Raw genomic sequence first — 21,256 nt, 5'->3', positions numbered from 1 at the left:
GGAAAGAGGAGCCAGCCGAGGAAGCTTTTCTCAGGACAAGGTGAGGTTTGACTCAGCACTGTGTCTCTGTGGACACCAGCAGCACAGACCTGCAGCTCCGCAGTCGCAGCAGATCTCGTTGCCTGGCATGCGTAGCACGTCTTCTATGATGGCTTTAGTCAGGTCCTCTAATCCGTCCTCCCCGCCGCTGCTCTGCTCACCTCGGAAAGCCATGTTTAAAGCCTCCTCCTTGCTGTTGGTTAGCACGGAGATCCATCTGCAAGACGGGACAGAATTATTGTCCTGAAAAATCAAAGTTAGAACACAAACAGAAACAAATTGCATCATTTTTATTTTGGCATCATCTGACAAACATGGCATGTTGGAAACTATAAAAAGTCCCCCATGGCTTCTTTTCAGCCAGATACTCAGACCTGCGGAGTGCATGACTTCACAAATTTTCCAATAAACAATAATATTGATGTTTTGACACCATTTTCAAGGAATGTACTGGTAATGACATAACAATGCAATCAATAACTAGAAAGTGTGCATTTCCTATGAAAATGCAAGTGTTAATGCTGAAAGCTCAATGTTGAATGCTTTTGGTGAAAATGGCAAAAGAGTTTGAAGCCAACTGCTGAAGACTTGCAGAAAGGTAAGAAATAGTCCATGCAGTGTGAAAAAAACAGGTAAAAACCAAAATTGGCTAAAAAGCTAAAACTAGCTAAAATACTAATGATAGCATCTAAGATAACACTAGTATGCTGGGTTATAGTAATATATTCAATGCAAAAAAAAAAACAACTAATGTAAAACCCAAAATTTGAAAAGGAACAAAACATTCTCCTATTCCTTCAGATAAAAACGGTGGATGAATGAAATCCACACCTTTTATTTTTATTTTTATTTTTATTTCATGATTCCTGAGATATCAACATTTGTTTGGAGGCATCGTTTAGCACGGTGACTACAAAAACATGCCACATGCATGTTTCCGTACATGCAGCACAAAAAAAGCAACGTCAAAACCTCAAATCATTTCCAGGTGTTAAGCAGCATAAAAGCTGTTAAACTTCAAAATGGCCACTGCTTTCTTTCCTCCATGACAGCCCTGAAACTGGATGATTGATTGTCATTAATAGGCAGGACCTAAAACATCCACTGTGAACGGACATTTTATACTGTAATTCACAATTCTGCCACAGGATGGAGCGGTTCCCTCCATGAGAAGAAAAATTCATAAAAATCTGAATATTGTAAAAAGTATGAAGGTTATGAATTCCAAGAGATGTAGCCGGCATTAGGAGCGCAAGCTGAATAATATAAAAGTTGAATGGTGAAAATAGCACAAAGTATGCAGGAGAAGAAGCACGACGAAATTTATGGAGCAACCAGAAAAGTGGAACTCAATAGTATGAACGCCTATAGCATTCACACAAAACATCTATCAGCAGGTAATTGACAGTTTTAATTGGATCAGGGATCATAATCTGTTATATTTCATTAGCAAAAATGGTCCCAAACACAGAAAAATATGTAGCAATATTAAGCCTTTAGAAAATGTTATTTTTATTCATCAAAATATTTCACTATTAAGAGAAATAAACTTATATGCAAAAGTGAGACGTATTGGTATGAAGTAAAAGTGGGCAGAAATGTTATTATAATGATTAAGAATGGAACAAATAGGAACTGAACAGATCCTTTGGGAGCGTTTCATGCTTGATTGCATAATAAATCTGAGTAGTTTGTTTTAAAGAAATGGTCATCAACAGAACAGAAAATAAGTGAAAGCATAACCTTTGAAAAAGCTCATTTAGAGACAAGCTGTTGCATCCAGGGTGCAAAAAGAAGTATGATCACAGATCCTTCCTCCTATCAGCTCTAAGACTTTAAAGCCATCACCACTCCCAACAAATTCAATGAGTTTTTACAATTCTGCTGTTATGTGCACATCTCTATTTGCACAGTTTTTCACTTCTTGCTTTTTTAATGCAAATCTTGAGCATTTTCCTTTCCAAATTTACCCACTCAGGTCTGCATTTAGTCAGAGTATGCATTTATTTTCTTATGTTATGAATTTCCCTGCTGTGGGACAATATACTGTATTTCTATCCTATCAAGACACCTATAAACTAAGAGGAAAGTCTCACTGCAAACAAAGGAAATACAATTTCATAACCCTCTCCAAAGTCCCTTCGTTTGGACAACGTAAAGAAAATTGGAAAAAAACTAACATTTTCCCAACAATAAAGAAGAGCAAAGCTATTTTCTGAATATGATTTTCTTGCCTACAGTCTATGTCTGCTTGCAGGTTTTTTTTCTCTGAGAACAAGGTCAACTGACTCAAAAAGAAACACCCACGCAGGACTGTGGTCACTACCCATCACTCAGACAGGAAGCACTGTAGCTCCCTTTCAAACATGCCCTGTGCACTGCGCTAACCCTTCATCGCTCACCGAGCATGTATATGCACAAAGCTTAATGAGACTGACATTTGGACTCCATTTGTTACGCCTCTAAAGCTGTGAATAGCCCCCACAGAATGGGCAAAAGAAGACCTGTTAGATTACATGTATATGTGTGAAAAAATGAGGCTATTTTAAGCAACAATTGAATTAAAATCTGAAGTTTAATCCAGCTGAGGCATAGTGTGGGTGCACAAGCAGTGGGATAGTGGATATTTCTAAGGAATCCCAGTAACATGAAGGCGCTTCATTTTGGAGTTTATGACAGGAAACAGCAGAGAGTACATGCATCGAAAAGGATGAACACAGTTTCACGTTATCAGAAAAAAAAATAAGAGTATCCAAGAAGAAAAACGGGTAGCACTTTATTTAAAAGGATGTGCATAAGACTGACATAACGTCTGTTATGAACGTGAAGGAGCCCACTTGAATGTTTAGAACTGTTGTCATGAAGTGTCATTCGGTAAGTAATGAACTTTTAATGCAAAGTTGACACTATTAATGGACTTTTAATGCAAATTTTAACAGAACTTTGCATTAAAAGAGGCTTTATTGACCAAATAATGCAAAGTTTACACTTTTAATGGACTTTTAGTGCAACTTTGCATTAATAGGGTCATTATTTACCAAAAGAGACTTCATGACAACAGTCATAAACATTCATGATGACTCCTTTATAAGAGGTGTCATATCATGTTTATGACAGTTTCATGTCAGTCTTATGCACACCCCTTCAAATACAGTGTTACCAAACTCCCATTTTCTATTTTATAAAAGGCGTTTTCTGAGTTCACACCTGAGGAAATTCACTGTAGTTTGAGGAGCATCAACTCTTCTCACATCTTTAAAGAGTTTCATGCTTTGTATGGTTTGATTACTGCATGTCTATTGGGATCGAGAGTGTGGTATTCACAGTGTTCAGCTGAAAAACAAAGTCAAAATCAAATTTTTTTATTGATATTTTTGTTTGTCACTTATTAAAGGATCAACTGACCCAAAATAAGACATGACAGGCTGACTAAGCTGGTGATACAGAATCAAACGTGAAGAACTGGAGCTTTATTTACCCAATATGTCATCCGATGATGTTGACATGTATCGCAGATGTGCAAAAGTCTCACAGGGGTATGTCAAGAGTGTAAAAAGCTATGGTTTCAAAACTGTTAAGAGATCTAAAGTTATTTTAATGCTGGAGTGAAAGGAGCATAGTGTACCACAGTGCTGCCCCTCCCCCATCTGTTTCTGACCAATTTGCTGACTTTGAGTCAAATTGAAATGAGATTTCTACACCTTTTTCTCACATAAGAGTAATGTACATTTGGCGGTTTATTTATGTTTGCAGAATGTTTTTAAAGCTGCTAACTGTAGTGTGACTTCCTGTGAAGATTAGCCAGCTATAATTAGCTTCTTCAAGCAGAATGGCAAATACTAAAATATTCTGTGGGAAAATCATTTTAAAATCACAAATGATTAAAGTAACAAAGTAAAATTAAAGTTAATAATTTGTGAAATAGCATTATTAAACTGTTAACTTACAAATACTTTGGAGACATAAAGACATTCGTGTGTGAAGACCTTCACTGTTTTTAAAAGGCCTTAATGTGGAAACTAAAGCAACACTAGCTGCTGCCTTCAAGGTGTTTTACAGTCAGTCGACGGTTTTAAACCATCAAGAATCTGGCAGATCTATTGATAATATCCTATTGATGCCACATTGTAGCTACAATTCCTCTAACTTAAAACATGAAAACTGTTTCCAGATGCATCAGAACTTTTGCTATTATTATTTGCTAAAACAACCACCACTTCTTTTACTATATCTTCTTAAACAGTTCTGTCTTTGCCATTTTCTAACTTACAATGTAACAAAACTGTTGAGCATTTTATCTGGTTTATTGAATGAAACTAAAAACGCCCTTAATTGGTCGCATGTGGTGTGCCTGTGACTACATCTTATTTGCATTTGCCATCTGTTCAGCGCTACGAATTATTTTGAGACTGCAGCAGTAATTGAAAGTAAAATTTAGCACTGAAAATGTGGATGAAATCCTTGTAATATTAGTTTTGTTTAACAAATAAAATGGTTCTTGTGTAATAAAAAACTCTGGATTTTACCAATTAAGTATTGTTTTTAATTGAAATTGCATGAAAAGTTGGCCAAAAACCCAGATAACCAGATGGGATTATTTATGGATTTTTTTTTTTAAATACTCACATGACAAACTCTTGTTCGTCTTCAGCTTGGAAGTGATATGTCCGGTTATCTGCAGAAAAAACAGACCAGGATGTCAAGCATGTAAATCCAATGTTTTGCATTTTGTAACACAATGAGCAGCAGCCACAAGTTAAACTGTTTAAAAATGTCATAAACTCGGTTTGAACACGTTCATTTTTCAAGCATTTTCAACAAAACAGACAGATAATAAATAATGTTCTTGAACAGCTAATGAATATTCGAGATGTTTGTTTTCATTAAAAATAAAAATAAAAACACATAAATGCTTGTTTTATTGTCTATCCATGAAAAAGTTAAAATTTACAGTTCAAAAGCATGCAGCTTGTCTCAAACTATAATTTGAATCTAATAATATTTGGGTTAATAATAAACATAAGTATCTATTAAACATTTGCAGTTTAACAAAGTCTTTAGGTTTTTTTATTACTTTACAATTAAATATTTATCATTTCACAATGATAAATATATTTCACAATGAAAACAATAAAAAAGCAATGCCAGTTTTTTTTTTTTTTTTAAAGCAAATAATTATCCGGAGTTTAAAGTAAATTACATTTTTGTTTTAAAAAAAATTCTGTATGCAAGAACTCTGAACATTTCTTAACGGTACAGGTAAGCAGAAAACTGTATGAATTTTGCTGCATTACTGTTTAACAAATAACTTTTTTTGGCTTTTTTAAAGAGTATTTTATGATTAAATATTTATAATTTCAAAGAGCACTGAAGCATGAAGAATTTTCTTCATTAATAATAATGAAATCAATAAATCATATTGTAATTTCTTTAAAAAGCAATGCCAGTTAAATTTTTCAAACTAATATTTATCCAGTACTTAAATGGCTTTTTTTCTTTCTGTATGCAAGAACTTTGCACATTTCTAAACAGTTCAGGTAAGCAGAAAAATTTAAGATTTTTTTAAAACTTACGAGAAATTAGATCGAAGCATTTCCTGTCCTCAGAGCTTGGCTTCACCTGGCAGGTGAGCAGGTTGAGTTTGACAGGCTGCCTGTTGGACTGAAAATATAAAGAGAGTGAGGTTAATCCAATGGACTGAACACATTATAAAATAATATTTTATAAGTTTTGTTTTTCCAGCGCTTCTTGTTCAAGTGACTGCAATGATCCAACTTGTAAAAATGAGAAATATTGCTGCAGAAAACGCCATAAACTGTATTACAATAAAGAGAATTACTTGTTTTCTCCAAACAAAAATACAATATAAAAGATGAAATCCTTTATCTAAATTATTTGCATATTTGTTGCAAACATGTTTAAACTCCTCTTGTAGCCTTTTTAGGACTATCTTTGCAATTTTAGCTCTGAATTATTTATCAAACTGAAGCCTGGCTCCCCAATTAAAGACCTGGACTTGACTATTCAGTAATAACACACCTAGTTGGCACAAGCGCAGCGATCTGCCAGCGTCCTGGCAGAGGACAGACCGGGGCACGTGCTAATGAAATGCTAACAGACTGAGATAAGCCTTGCAGCCAAGCTGGCCTGCTGCCAACTGAAGTCACCAAGAGTTCAGATGAAGAAGAACAAAAAGAGAGGTGGCAAACTGGTGTCACATTAAGATAAATGATAAGTTTAATATGTTAACCACAAGTGGGCTTCAGGAAATTTAAACATTTAGTCAAACTGTGCAACAGACCAACATATAACGGGTTTTTAAAAATTCTTTTTAGGTAATTTCTTCTTTTGGACATGTAGCACAAATAGAGAGGTGCGAGACAACAGCTGTAGAAAAAAAAAATTACATCTTTGTTTTCTATGTGAAGAATCATTAGGATCATTAGACAAAGATGAATCTAAACCCCTCATGCTGTGTTACAGCTGCTAAACAATCCAAGCTTAACAGAACCAACAAATCAGTTCAACACTGAAACTAACAATGCAAACTAATTATAACGTGCAGATGAGATGCAGCGTGTGGTATCAAAACGCAACTTTCATATGATGGCAGCAGAATGTCAGAATATAGTAAACTATAAATTTGTTTTCATCAAACAGGATAAATAATAATAATGTTAATATATCTCACTGAATGCACAGATTATGGTTATAAAAGATTTAGTGACTGCAGTTATCTGTGTGCAAATGTTCAACAGGACAAGATACAACTCTTTCAAATGTTTAGTAATTTTGTTTAACATAAGAATATTTCAGGAGATATTATCATCTCACTGGAACCAAAATTCTTTCACCATCTAATGAAGGGAAACAAATGACAGTGTTTTCACTCTTTCGGCTTTTAACTAGGTGTATTCCTACTGTTAGCTATGTTTTCTCCCATCTTTGGCTACAATGACTTCAGAGAGCTAAACACATCATGACAGAACACTCAGGCCAGGAAGACCCAGTCACCTTGGCTCTTTCAGAGCAACAGTCTTTCACTCAAACCCATGATGCTGACCTCAGAAACCTCATCAATAAAACAAAATACATGCTCCTAGCAATGTTATATAGGTTTTGTCTCACTGTTAGCTAAGTTTACTCAAGTTTTTTCTTGGTTTTGGTATGTTAATTGATTTTTCAAACTCGTTAGCAAGGCTAATGAGGCTAGCTAGGTTTCTTCCTGCTGATAGCTGGATTTCCTCCTGCTGTTAGCTAGGTTAGGGATGCTTCTCTTTGCTGTTGCATAGATTCCCCAGATGTTTCCCTGCTGCTAGCTGTGATAGCAAGTTTCAGCTGTGCTTATTTATTGTATTTCTTTAGTCGCTGGAACTTGCTGATTAAAAGGTAGACAATTTAAGGCAGGAAACAAATTCTGTAAAAGTGTAGGTGATAAAATTTTAAAAACGCTAAATGTGTGAACCAGTACTACAGGAGTTGCTGCTGCTAGAAAATAAACATGCAAATTAAAATCTTTAAAACTTTTTATGATTCAGTTCCTTGCAGCCACAAGGAACTGAATCATAATTGTTGAAGGTTATGTTAATAACAATACTGAAATGTCAAATATGTGATTCATGCTGATGTTAGTGTGAGGCCTAGTGAAAATTTATTAATGTTTTTAAACTCTTTCGCACAGGGTCGCAGGGAACAGTTTTAGGAAAACAAAACAGTACATACTATTACTGTAAGAAGTATAAATTACTCTTTTTCAATGATAATCTTTTTCACCACTTGAAATAAAATCATTCGCAGAACCAAATTATTTAAAATAACTAAACTAGATGTTAGTTATTTTTAACATCCTGAGTGGATTGTGGTTTATGAAGCCACTCATGACAATGTGAATTAATTCAACACCTCGTGTGATTTAATTTATTTCAATATTTTTGCCCCAAAAAATAAAATAAATAAATATAAGAGGAAAAACCAGGCTGATCTGCACAAGAGTGAGGCCGGCGCTCAAGATGTGCCAGCTTAAACAGTACGCACACACTCCATCAAGGATGAGTCACCGCGGCGCAGCAGGCAGCAGGAGGAGGGGTGCCGATGGGAGGGGGACAGGAAGGGGGAAGTTTCCATGGCAACCTATCTATGTCAATCCGACTCTGCCAGCCTCCAGCTTGGAAAAGCCCAACACACCCTCTCCCTGCACAATGTTCTGCTTTTGATCCGCACAGTCACTCCTGAGGGGTTAGAAGAGTTCATACGTCTGCGTTCGGGTGTGTGTGTGTGTGTGTGTGTGTGTGTGTGTGTGTGTGTGTGGGTGTGTGTGTGTGTGTGTGTGTGTGTGTGTGTGTGTGTGTGTGTGTGTGTGTGGTGGGGTGAATACTCACTGTGGCATGAGAGATGGTGAGGATGCCTCCCTTCACCGAGCACTGCCTCCTCTGCCACACCTTCCTCAGCCTGAGAGAGGATGTCCCATTAAGAGAGGATTGCCATTCACCGTCTGTCCGTTAAATTTTAATGGTGCGAGCACAACGGCGTTCACAGCTTACCCGTCACTCTTCTTCAGCAGGTAGCCTTTCTTCTCACAACCAAACTCTTTGTTTCCCTGCAGCTGGTGCATGCTGTAGCCACCCTGCTTACTCTGCGAGTCCTGTGTTGAGCCATGCAAAACATATCCACGAGATTGAAGTGTAAAGATAAACACTTTTAGGAAATCATTTTTGACGAAAGCATGCAATGAGGACCCAGACACACTATAGACACGTTGCATGTTTTTGTTTATATCTGGAAATTTTGAGCTGGAGGTCGGTAGAACCATTATGTTGACAAAATTAAACCTGGACATGTAGGTATTGTCAATTTAGTACAGAAAAACCACTGAACAACTCAAAACTGCTCATGTTCTTCTTTATGCCTGCTTTTTGCTAGCTGCACTACACACAGACCAGTTGCCACAGCAACTGACACACAACAGGTCCAATAGTGTGCCAGGATTCAAGACCAAAAATTAAGTCAAACAAAACAGCCAGTCAGTCAAAGTACAGTACTATTATTCCTCGACACGCCTGACTTCAGTAGCCATTATGTAACTAAAACCGAGCACCTTGAACCACACAAAGTTGCTAAAACATCAATAAGCACAACCAGAATTAATCCATATTAATTCACGAGAGGGGGCTGTTTTACTCCAGAACAATAAATAAGGCAGCCTGTCGTGTTTTTGATAAAATTAAAGACTTTTAAGTGCGCCTTATAGTCCAGAACATATAGTAATAAGTGATCATCTGAACACAGTAGTGGTTGATTTGCTAATTTAAAAACCTGCGCTACTGATGATCTGTCAGAGTTGGTGAGTAGGTCACCTTGTTTTTGTTTCTCCTGTACCAAAACACCAGATTCCACACCACATCTACATGCTAAGTTGTCAAAGTCAAGCTAGCATAACTGACCTACTTCCCCATTGCTATTTTTTAAGCTGTAAAATGTGAAACCCTTGACACTTATCTAGACAATTAGCAGCAAAGCACTGCATCCTTTTTTAAAAAAAATCACACGTACATGTAAGATTAGCGCCTTATGTTGACAACTTGACAGCTAAAACCAACGCTAGTCATAGTCGGCAAATGTGACGTCACGCTGCAACGTGTCTATAACACTTCAGTGGAGGGACTTTTATAAGAAAACAGAAATAACTTTAAAAAAAGGCTGCAAGTAAACAGCATGCTATGCAACACCCCTGCACAGTCAAACCACAGCATGCTCAGACTTACTCTTCTAGACTTGATTCCAGACAAGCAGAAAGCAGTAAAAAGGAGGAGATAGAAGGGAGAGGGGTGAAAAATCTGGCTCAAGTGAAGGTAGTGGCTGTGAAGAAGTGCATTCTTCGGCTAAAGCTTAAAAACTTACAGAAGGTGTGATTCAAGCAACTGTTTATACATGATTTTGTGCATCTGAGTGGATCACATGTGTAGAAACAGGCAGTGTTGTTAGTTTTTATGTGAAAGTGTGACACTGAGGCCCTGAACTGGGCACCAGCATGGTGCAGCGCTGGGCACTCGCAGGCCAGAGTGAGAGGAAGCTTGTGGTGAGACCAAAGGCTGAATCACAGCAGCTGTGGCTGCTTTTAAAGCCGGTCTGCTCAGAGTTTGGGTTAAATTTGTCCCCAACGGTCCAGAGGTGACGTGCATACCTCTTTCTGGTCCAACTGGAGGGAGGACTTGATCAGATCCCGCAAAGCAGTCAGCTGCTTCTTTTCCTCGTCCTGAGTTTGCTTTATCTGATGACAGAAAACACTTAAATTAGAACATTTAGTTATAAGATTCACTAACAAAGCAAGACAACTTTATTTGAAGGGGTGTGCATACGACTGACATGACTCATTATTCACTAAATAATTACATTTTTAATGTAAAGTTGCATTAAAAATCCATTAAAAATGTCAACTTTGCATTAAAAGAATCATTAATTATCAAATAACACTTTATGACAGCAGTCATTAATATTTATGACAGTTTTATGTCAGTCTTATGCACACACCTTCAAATAAAGTGTCACGGAAAAGCTAACCTGAATAAAATGTGAAAATAAATGCAACATAAAATAAGAAAACAGGACAAATTAAAGTAAAATAAGAAAAAAATAGAGAACAGATAAAAACAATAAACACTGCAGTTGAAACAAGTAACTGGATTAATCGATTGATCAATAATTAACTAATTTAGTAACCGAATAATCATTAACTGAAAAAGAGACAACAGACCTAGAGCAGAAATTAGGCCAAAACTGTACAAAAATATATGCATTTTACATTTAAGATAAGAACTTTCTCTTGTCTATGAATCAGTTTTTTCCAGATCTCAATAAGTGGCAGTTTTACCTTCACTTGGTTTAAATTTCTTTAAAAATCTCCTATTAGGTACTTTCTGCAGTTCAGTTATTAATTAGTTAATTGAAAAAAGAATTATCAGATTAAATTTGAACTGTATTGATGTCAAATGAAGCAGAAACAGTTGAGTTTTTCACATGTTGCTGCAGATTTGTCCTTTACAATGATGAAGCACTAAAATATTACTGGATCTTAGGCAATAAAATGTTAAGAAAGGAATTGAATTATTTGTTTATTTGCATTTTTATGCCTATTTTATTATTGTGCAAAAAGGCTTATGTGATTAAATACAAAATCTGGAAAATTTGATCATTTTTCCATCTGACTATTCAATTAATCGTCAGAATAGATGATAGATGACTTGATTAAAAAAATAATCATTAGCTGCAGCCCCAATAAGTACAAAAAAGTAAGGTTATTTATATAAAACTACATTAAAATGATTAGAAGTAGAACAAAATAAGTAAATGAATAACCCAAAATTGAATTAAATACGAACAATGAGAGCATACATGATGGAAACAAACAAATAATTACATTGTAGAGATCAGCAGCCAGCTTCTCGATGTACTGCTTCAGCTTATCTGCTGTCTTCAAGCCATCTTGGAAGAAACTTTACAGAAATATAAGAAGATCATTCATTAGACACCGATCATTCATTAAAGGAACAGCTAAAGTAACATTGTGATCCTTTTGGTTCTTCCATTTCTGCTCGCAGGCAGAAACGGCTGCAGTTTGTGTTGAACATCCAGATCAGCTCGCTCTCACTCTTTGGCACCTTTTGGCTTCTGGTGCTGAAATCAGATCTGGTTTCGACCCTTCTCTGCAGATTTGCAGAGGCGTTTAGCACGCTCTGAAATCCATTACAGATCTGTCAGCAGTACACACCTCGATGAAGTTCTGCAGCAGCAAATCACCACTAATGACTGCAACCCCTCCCTCTGCTTGCAACGAACATCTCCCTTCCTCTTCCCATTACTTTTCTGCCACTTCTCATTCTTTCGGCTCGTTTTCTCTCAATCACTGCACTGATGAGCCTACATCTCAGCTCCCACTCCACACAGCTTAGCTTGCAAAGTGCAACCGAACTGTACTTGACAGCTGCTCTGTCATTGCAGCCTTAGATTTACCACTTTTGTTGCATAAAGGAAGTTTCCGCTTAAATGTATTGAAGCAAACTAGGGGTGGGAATTTATCGTATTGTTTATCATTTATTGTGATAATAAATAAACAATAAATTCCAACTAATGTTGTTTGAAACTCTCCAAAATTGTCCGTGTTGACGTTTTACAATTTTTTCTAATGTTTGTTCAATGAAGGCATCAATAAATGTCAAAAAATGTGATTAAATGCAGTTACTGTGACACACTTCTAGTGTCCTAAAGAAATGGATTACACATCGACAGGGTTGCACCAATAAATTGCCTCAGATTTTCTTAATTTTGGGAGATCAGTGATCGGCTGATACTTGACTTTCTTGCAGTATTTAGCAGCATTTCAGACAAAGACAAACAACTGTATCGGCCAAAATTAAAATTGGTAGGTCGGGCATTTTAAAGATCAGATATCAGCCAGAAAACTGCAATTGGTGCACCGTTTTTCAACAGCAGTAGTTCCATTTATGTGACTAAAAAATAAGTAATAAATCGCTCTTATCATCACTTTTATCATAATAAATCTGTCATGATAAAACTTTAAGACCAGATTGCCCTCTGTGAGTGAAAACAGGACAATTTTACTTTCTTCTCAAGCTTTGACCACTTTCCTCAGCTCTCAGTCTGCTGTCCTAACGCTCCTAATCCATCATCCCTGCAGCCTTTCTATCCGTCAAGGCGCAGGTTGAACAGACTAGCAGGGAAGTGCATTGTTTTGTCCTGGTGTTATGACAGGACATACTGTAGCAACCCTGGACGAAAATCTGTCATTCTGTCACGGGTCGCTGCGAGCTGCAGCTCTGGAGAGAGGAGCACCCATTTTATTTACCCACCAAACCCCCCCGGCTGTCACAGCATATCTATATGACAACCTGCAAAATTTATGAGTGGACTCAAGATCTGGGAGCAACAGGAGACAAAACTGCTGCAAAGGACGGGAGAGCTAGAACCTTCTTTCTTTTTCTAGGGTGTGAACTATGACTTAATGGGTGGAAAGCAAAAGAAAAACAGTAGCAGCAGGCTTCACATTTGGGTTAGGGGGATTATGGAGGTACTTACTTGCACTGTGCGTGGTAATACTTAATCAGGTTTTGCAGGAGGTCCACTCCTTTCTTGGTTTTGATCTCGTTTACTTTGATCAGGTACTGGAAGAAAAGCAGAAAAGCAGAGTTTAAATTCAGGGCATTTGAAAAGCTTTCCAAGTCTGAATAGGAAGAATCATGTCATCAGTGCTCAGAGTTATGATTCTTCAGTCTAGGGCTGCAACTAATGGCTATTTTGTAATCAATTATTCTGACTATTAACTGGATTTAAAAAAAAATTATTTAGCCACTGGAGCTTTTTTTATACATATCTAAATTCAAAATGTATAGATACTTTTGTGCAGTTTTGGCTGACCTACTGCTCTGACTGTCATTCTTTCACAAAATAAACTGTTTACCTGATTAATTACTGAACTAATTTATAATAATTTCAATTATTAATAATTGTTTCAGCCCTACTTGTGTCAGAGTTTAGACAAAGTATTTACACGCCTCAAACTCAACCACAGTTTGTCTAGTTACAACTACAAACTGTAAATATTTTTATAAAGATGCTACAACCCCAGCTTTAATGTACTTTATGTGACAAATCAGCACAAATTAGTGTATTATTGTGGAATGGAAGGAAAATTGTACAATGTTTTTTAAAATATTTAAAAAAAAAAGAAACAAAGAATTTGGCATGCACTGATATTCAATTCAAAGTCTAAACCTAAATTCAGGTCAGAATCTGTGCAAGAGTATTCAGTCTGCCTGAGTTTGGGTTCATTTGAAAATGGAAATATTAGCCGCTAAAGCTGACAAAAAAACAATAAGACTTGCAGCTGTAATCTCAGGTAAAGGTGGGTAGACTCACCTTTACCTGCATAGACTCATAGACTCACTTTTTGGCGTTTATTTTGATAGAATTTCAAAATAAAGAATTTTATTTCCTTCTACTTCACAAATTATGCACGAACATGCGTTGAATCATCACATAAAATACATTGACGCTGATAAGAAGTGAACAAATGCTTCGCTGACAATGTTCAGGTAAGGATCAGGGTAATAAAGCGAAACGTGAATTTCACAGAAAATAGTTTTGTATCTTAAAAGGTTAGGATTTTTAAAGAAGATTCTTCAGAGGAACTTTGAGGCTGTCTGAGGATTCAAGACAAATGTTTTTAGACAGCACCCCCACCAAACAAACAAATGAAAGATAATCTACTGATAATCCCACAGAGAGCCAATCCACACAGATTTAAGAGTCGGCGAGAAGCTAAAGACTAATTCTAACACAGTCTGCGCCGATACATCGTATGTTGATGCATGTGAGTTCCCACACGCATGAGTAAACGTGTGCAAGCATGCATGCATGTGCCGTCCCTTTGTCTGCCTGACGGCGCTCGACGGCTGGCAGATTATCCACATTTTTTTGTTTGAAGCGCGAGTGGGTTCGACGTTATTGGACAGCGTCGCCGCATGTTTGTGATTCCCTTTTGTGTGAACGAGAGACGACATTCACGCTGCTGCAGAATATAATGCAGCCTGCTGAGCCCTGCCTTTCCTCACTCCTCTGCTGGCAGCGAGGGACGAACAAAAAAAAAAGAAAAGGGTGAGAGAGTGAGAGCATCGTGTAATCTGGTGATTGAGTAACATGGAGAGAGTGTGAGAGAGCCAGAGTGCAGGCAGCGGAGAGAAATGAGGTTAAGTGGGATGAACAGATTGTACCACTGACTGTAGGATTCTCACAATAACAACAACAGCATCACAACAAGATTTCCACCATTAATGACTGCTAATTTAGGGAAATGCCTGGGATTTATTGGCTGAAATTTCTCCACAATTACAAAAAAATATAGTCAAATATCACAACCAGTGAAAAAACATCTGATGATTAAGGATCAAATTAATAGGAAATCAATTAGAAAAATGTTCAAATGGCTTTTGGTTGTGTTTTATATTTGACACATAATAAAATATACAATGTGTTGTTTACAAAATTACAAATTATTGGTCTTTGAGAGGACAGACGTGCATTAATATCACTTGATATTTCTAAACAACAATATTATGGTTTATCCAATTTGTTATTGCTCACTATGCAATTTCTATGTGTATGGTCAGTTAACCAATAATAACCAAGCTATTAATACGCTTAATTAAAGCATTCATTTTGAATATTTTTGATTTTATTTATGAAGAATGCATGGAAATAAATGGCAATATTCCAGTCAGTGGTAAAAATGTGTAAAATAAACCATTCGAAATAAACATTTCACTGCATCATTTTAACAAAAATATTGTTAAAATCCAACCTCATATTTATTCATAAAAACAAAAGTCAATAAAAGACTTGTGCTTCATAATTCCTAGACAAAAAATTGTTCCTAAAACAGCTTATTCTTGCAGGGTTGCAGCAGGAGTCTAATGCCCATCTGCAGATGGCAACACACAGGACACACACTCACACACAAAAGCATTTTAGAATATTTAGTTAAGCTAAGAGTCATAATTTTGGACTGTGGGAGGAAAAGAGAACCCACACATGAACTGGGAAAACATGGAAACTCCATGCAGAAAGATGGAGATTTGAACCCAGAGTGCTACCATGCAGAACAAAAGAAAACCTTCATCAGAAACTTTGTCGGAGATTGAAAAGGTAAAAATTATAAATATAGAGTAGATGTAATAACACGAATGTCGGAATTTCCACAATGGAACATCACTAAAAGAATTATTTTAGATTTGTTATTTTGTCATAGGTTGGAAATTATGTGAATCATTTATGTATGTTATTTAAAATAACCTCATTCATTGTTAAGTACAGTGGAGGATCTGTGATACTGTAGGACTGTTGTGAACTGCATCAATTTTTTTTATTTCAAAACCATGCCAGTGCAATAAAATAAGGATTTATATTTCAATATTCTTAATCAAATAGCCAAACACACCAGAGCCAGTTTAAATTTGTCTGTCAGAGAATGAAAAAGAAATTTAAAACCAAATCTGGAACCACGAAAACCAATGAAAGAGGAAGGTGGTGATAATGATGTGTGTGCTACAACTCATTATTGGCATGCTGCTGCAACCGGAGGCGGCTGCTAAGCTGTAAAACACAGACGCTGATTTCTAGTGTCTAGTTTCTAGAGCTGCTTTATTATCAATTCATGGATCAAAAATGGCAACGACCAACGCACAGGAGTCCGTGCTGATCCTGCAAAAACAAAGAGGAAGTCTTTTGTCTGAGCCGCTGTTTGACTTTTAGGCAACATTTTCAATCTCCACATAAATTCTCACGTTTCCAAAATTTCAGTCTGTAGCAAAAAGAAAGAAAGAATGTCCTCTGGAAACCAGCACAGATGGATACTTTAAAGCAATTGGTAGCGAGACTAAAGCTAAAAATGTCTCAATATCACAAGTTGACACCAACAATGCTCTTTAACTCGCAGACATGTTTTAGCAAGTCTGTTAGTGGAGTAAAAAGTGTCAGATTAATTTAAATTCATGGTGTGTGAGGAGACTAGCACTGTGCACGCAACTGTTAATCTAGAAGATGATGTAAGATCAGAGTGTCCTGCAGGGGGATGAGGCAGAATGAGCAGTCACTGACCCGTAAGAGTCTAAAACATGCTGTACTGTCTTCAAAATGCACAAAGACATGCAGAGTCCACTTCTAATCTGACTTTTAATGGTGTTTTAGAAAATGCACTGCAGATCCCATTTAGAAAACTATTGATATTCCACGTGCTGTCCATTATAAAAAAGCGTAAAAGAAGCCTCTTAGCTTCACTTAGGAGCTGTTTTGTGTTTAGAGTTACTGGAAAATATTACTGGTAATCAGATTTGACAGAGCCGAGCCTACGAGCTCTCAAACCAAAGTCTCTGACCCGCTGAAGAAATATGGGCATAATGAAGAGGAGAGGGCGGATCAGTTGGACTTTGCACAAAATTTAATCCAGAGAACCCAAAAAGCAATGCGACCTGCATTATGTAATCTGAGAAAAAGAAAAGATCCTAGCAGGATAAAACGGCAAGCGAGGCGTAGGCGTCACCGCCCACAACCAGAGAGGATTTTGGCCAAACGGAGAGAGAGAGCTCTAACAGTTTGTTCTGATTCTACTGGGCACAAATACAGAGCTCACATTTGTTTTACGCTTTATTCTCGCTGCCAGGTTTCTTAAAAGTTTGGCCATTGTGAAACAGAATGACTTCATTTAAAGCTTACAGGATTAAGAGGAAGTCTGAAAACTCTTGGAGAGCAGAAGTTGGTTTTTTTAGCACAATTTGTGTGCCAACACATCATGACATACAGCAGGCACTGGTCTATCATTTATCATCTCATGGACATTATTCAAATGATGCGTAAATGCTGGGCAATTAAACAGCATTTCTTCTGTTTGTCACACCTTAATGTTTAAGATAACCAAACACATTGCAATGTCCCACAAAGTTAAACTGAGGAAACCCATCAAGTTGAATTAATAAAAAAAAATATAAATATATGTATCACACTGAGATGTAATATAAAAATATGTTTCTAAAATATTTCTTAAAATTGTTGCCACGTCCTGACTGTATCAAAATCAAACTTCTCTGCCTCCTTCCTGTGGTCCTACTGCAATCTGCAGGAACATACTGCTCAGTCAGAAAGAACCAATCAGAGCCAGGCAGAGGGACTTAGCATTGACAATCAAGCTCGTGTATGCGCTGTAGCTTTAAACAGGCCATTCATAACTTAAAGCACTTCAATATGGGAAAATTAACTAAAATCTGCAAAAACAGTGGGTAAACATTATCTTTGTCCATCCATTCACTCATTCATCCATTGTCTTTTCTCTGCAGTTATATTTGTAAAAATTCACTCATCACAAGAGCAAGTGTTGCACCTCAACCTATTAGGTTTACATCTAGCATTAAGACATCCTGAGGGACATGATCCACTAAAGAGGTCTTTATGTTTTTTGCTATGAATCAGCATGCAGCCTGTAGAAACATCTGTGATAAATTCATGGTGAACATTTGACTTTATTCTTTAAAAGTGAAATAAAAATGAAAGAGAGTTCTGAGTTAAAAGAATAAAAATGTTTAGGACAAACTCCTGGTTGTTTCAGATAAGTGTCTGTGTCATGTCCAGTGTTTTGTTGACTTCCATTTCCTGGTTTAGAGGGACTGAAAACAAAGCTCAACACAACATCTGCTGCTCATAAACACCATCTGGTTCTACTAATATAATGGGACGAATATCTGCCAAACTTTATGTTTATTTCTACATCTGGAATCCCCACGTACGAATCATAAGTGAGAATCTCAATAAGCAACAAAAGCCATTACAATATTTGTCTAAAACTGTGCAACAGCAACGTAGCTACTTTACCAGCATTCAGCTTCTGTGCATCACAAATCTGGAACAAACTTCTAGAAAACTGCAAAACAGGTGAAACACTGACTTTCTTTAGATCAAGGCTAAAAGCCCATCAGTTTAGAGTTGCTTTTGAACCACAATAAATGGAAAATTGACCCACATATTTGATGAGCATTGATCTTTATGATATCGCTCATCAAACTGTCAATGGTTTCTCAATTGCTGGCTTTATGTTGTTTTTATGACTTCTTCTTGTGTTTCTAACTGCCTTGGTGCTGAAATGTAAACTCGATTGAATGATTGAAATCGGGGAAATGCAAGTTTACATCTTTCCTCCCTTTGTGCTTATTCGGTTTAAGAGAAGAGTGTCAAATTACTCACCTCGCACATCTGCAGCTGGAACAAGCGCCGCTCTTTCTCCATCTCCTCTGCGATCTCGGCGCCGGTGATTTCGGTGCGGATCATCCCGTGCTGCTTGGCGTGCTCCCGCTTCTCCTTCTCTATCTTTGTACTGCAGGGAAACAGCATCGGGTGTTTCCAACTAGTAATAATGAGATATCTGGTACAATTCACCATGGTCTACTTACAATTTAGCCTCGTAGTCCTTCCACGCTTTGTCAAAAGGCTTCTTTAGGTCCTGCAGAGATAAAGGAGAAGATCCAGTCAAGTCCAAAGAGGTCAGTTTGAGGACAGAGATATTTGTGGTGTTGGGAAACCACTCGAGGTCCAACGATCGGCTCTTGATTCACGCCATGAATGCCCAGTAAGAACTACGCCCCTTCTTGAACCTCCAACACGAGGGGTTCATGACCCAGTTACTCTCCTCATGCATCACACAAAGGCAGTGTTTATGTCTGCCAGATTTACAGTTTCAAAGGAGAATTCCTCTCTTTACTTGCCCCTAACTCTCTTAATCACAGGCTTGAGGGGTTTGGAGATGGATAGAGACTTGCTGACTCCCACAAGAGTCCAGTAGGACAGAGCTGGAAAGACTAAACAAAAGTGATGGTAAATCTTACCCCTTTCACGCCTTTCAAATCCCCCTTGAGCAGCGAGTCCAGGGTGAAGATCACATTGTGGCTGAGGCTCTGTAGCTGTTCAAACAAAGCAAAAATAACATAGTTAATGTGTCACAACAGACTGTCAGAAGAAAACGTTTGATAAATTTTCTGGAAGACAAAATAACAACAATGACTCAATCTAATAAACAGATTGATTCACCAGGATGTGATGAATGATTAGGCACAGTAATTTAATTTGCACCACAGATACATCAAAATGAATATGTAATGCTTAAAAAAGTGTAGCAACTTTTCACTTATTGACAGACTAATCTGCAGTTGACGGACACGACTGTGTGAAACGTTTACTCCGCTTAACTGGAGAGCTCAGCAGAGACGTTAAAAAACAACGAGCTACAAAACAAAACAAAACTAAAATGAGTCAAAATTGCCAAAGACGCCAGATGGATGATTCAGCCCACCCACACACACAAACATAAGAAACTAGTCATTTGCTGGGCTGAGTGAAGGTTCATGACCGTTTCAGCTGGGAGGTAGCAACATGCAGACAGACTTCAGATACATTTTACATGATTAAGGATAAAAAGACTTGGACATCAAGCTCTATTTATTTATTTTGGGTAAGAATTAGGGAAGGGATTTTAACGTGCTAAAAAATTCAACACAAGTACTCTGATTTTTCCCAAGTCTGAAACTTTGTATTTGCATGTTTCTGGTACAGCCGTAAATCTGACGCACAAGCAACTTCTGCAAACAACAGCAAAGGACAACAAAGCCGCTTCCTTTGGCTTTACATTAATTTTTGCTCTAAAAAATTATCTGATGGGACCCTGGAAAAGATCATTATTGTGTGCAAATTGTGCCAGAAGAAGTTAGCTGTTACCTAAATTAGCATATCAATGCTAAATATGTTGCAGCAAATATAGTCACCCCCAAGGCTAATGTTAATATTTTAAAAAAGTAACATGAATGAAACACTAAAATACTTGAAAGATGGATATGTATATTAGCACTTTGCGCCAATTTAATGGTTAAAACAGATTAAAAACATTAAGTATATTTGGTGTTGAGCTTATACGTCTATTTACCAACAATGCTCTTTAATTTACAATTTAGCAGAAAAAAAATTATTTTGAGAAAATTCTCAACATTTGTATTGAATTTTTGTTTATTGACCGTTAAGAATTTGTCAAAAAGTTAGACATTTATATTCATGCTCTTATTTTGAAGTTTTATCCATTTTCCTATCCCGTTTTCTTTCCCCCAATAACTTTATTTAAACATACAGAAACAAAATAAAACACTTACAGTATCTCTACTGTAAGTGTTTTAAGCATAAACAAAGATATTTTAGAACATGTAATTATAATGTTGAAATTAAATTGGTGCTCAATGGTTGTAGTCTCTCCAAGGCGGATATATTATTAAGTGAAATAAGCGCTTTGGAATTAGCTTGCACTGAATATCGTGTGGATTTAGTGCACTACTGTTAGAAAAGCTAACTTTTTTAGTTAGTGGTGTGCACCACTCTCCTTTCCGTAAATTAATACAGGCTGTTCCTTTTATTTGAGGATGCAGATTTGAGCAGATTTGAGCAGAGATGGCCAAGAGTGTTTATGCAAAAAATATTTACTACAAGACATACAGCAGATATTCAACATTGACCCTGAATTAAAACTAAAGGAAAGACTAGAAAGATTCTAAAATATGCAAAATATGGGATTTGTTTGCATCAGCGATTCTTCAAAATCGCTTCAGTTTTTGACATGCTTTTACCA

The 21,256-nt window shown here is 36.9% G+C and overlaps 1 protein-coding gene across 5 annotated transcripts in view; it reads right to left on the bottom strand.

Annotated features, from left to right (window-relative positions):
- Nucleotides 1-21,256, bottom strand: part of asap1b (ArfGAP with SH3 domain, ankyrin repeat and PH domain 1b) — a 61,785-nt gene that overhangs the window by 16,738 nt on the left and 23,791 nt on the right. For 3 of the 5 annotated variants that reach the window (XM_044104508.1, XM_044104506.1, XM_044104509.1), the window contains exons 4-15: nt 19,476-19,550; nt 19,044-19,093; nt 18,838-18,967; nt 13,129-13,214; nt 11,453-11,528; nt 10,220-10,306; nt 9,801-9,809; nt 8,580-8,680; nt 8,418-8,487; nt 5,613-5,700; nt 4,666-4,714; nt 90-256 (exon numbers count right to left, since the gene is read on the bottom strand). In XM_044104508.1, coding sequence (XP_043960443.1) covers nt 90-256; nt 4,666-4,714; nt 5,613-5,700; nt 8,418-8,487; nt 8,580-8,680; nt 9,801-9,809; nt 10,220-10,306; nt 11,453-11,528; nt 13,129-13,214; nt 18,838-18,967; nt 19,044-19,093; nt 19,476-19,550 — 988 coding nt within the window. The remainder of the gene's footprint in view (nt 1-89; nt 257-4,665; nt 4,715-5,612; nt 5,701-8,417; nt 8,488-8,579; nt 8,681-9,800; nt 9,810-10,219; nt 10,307-11,452; nt 11,529-13,128; nt 13,215-18,837; nt 18,968-19,043; nt 19,094-19,475; nt 19,551-21,256) is intronic. The other 2 variants (XM_044104507.1, XM_044104511.1) reach the window with 1 other exon arrangement.

This window comes from Gambusia affinis, linkage group LG21 (genome assembly GCF_019740435.1).
Source record: "Gambusia affinis linkage group LG21, SWU_Gaff_1.0, whole genome shotgun sequence".
In the NCBI taxonomy this organism is placed as follows: domain Eukaryota; kingdom Metazoa; phylum Chordata; class Actinopteri; order Cyprinodontiformes; family Poeciliidae; genus Gambusia; species Gambusia affinis.
The sequence above is the reverse complement of the archived record's forward strand: the minus strand, read 5'-3'. Positions and strand labels throughout refer to the sequence as shown.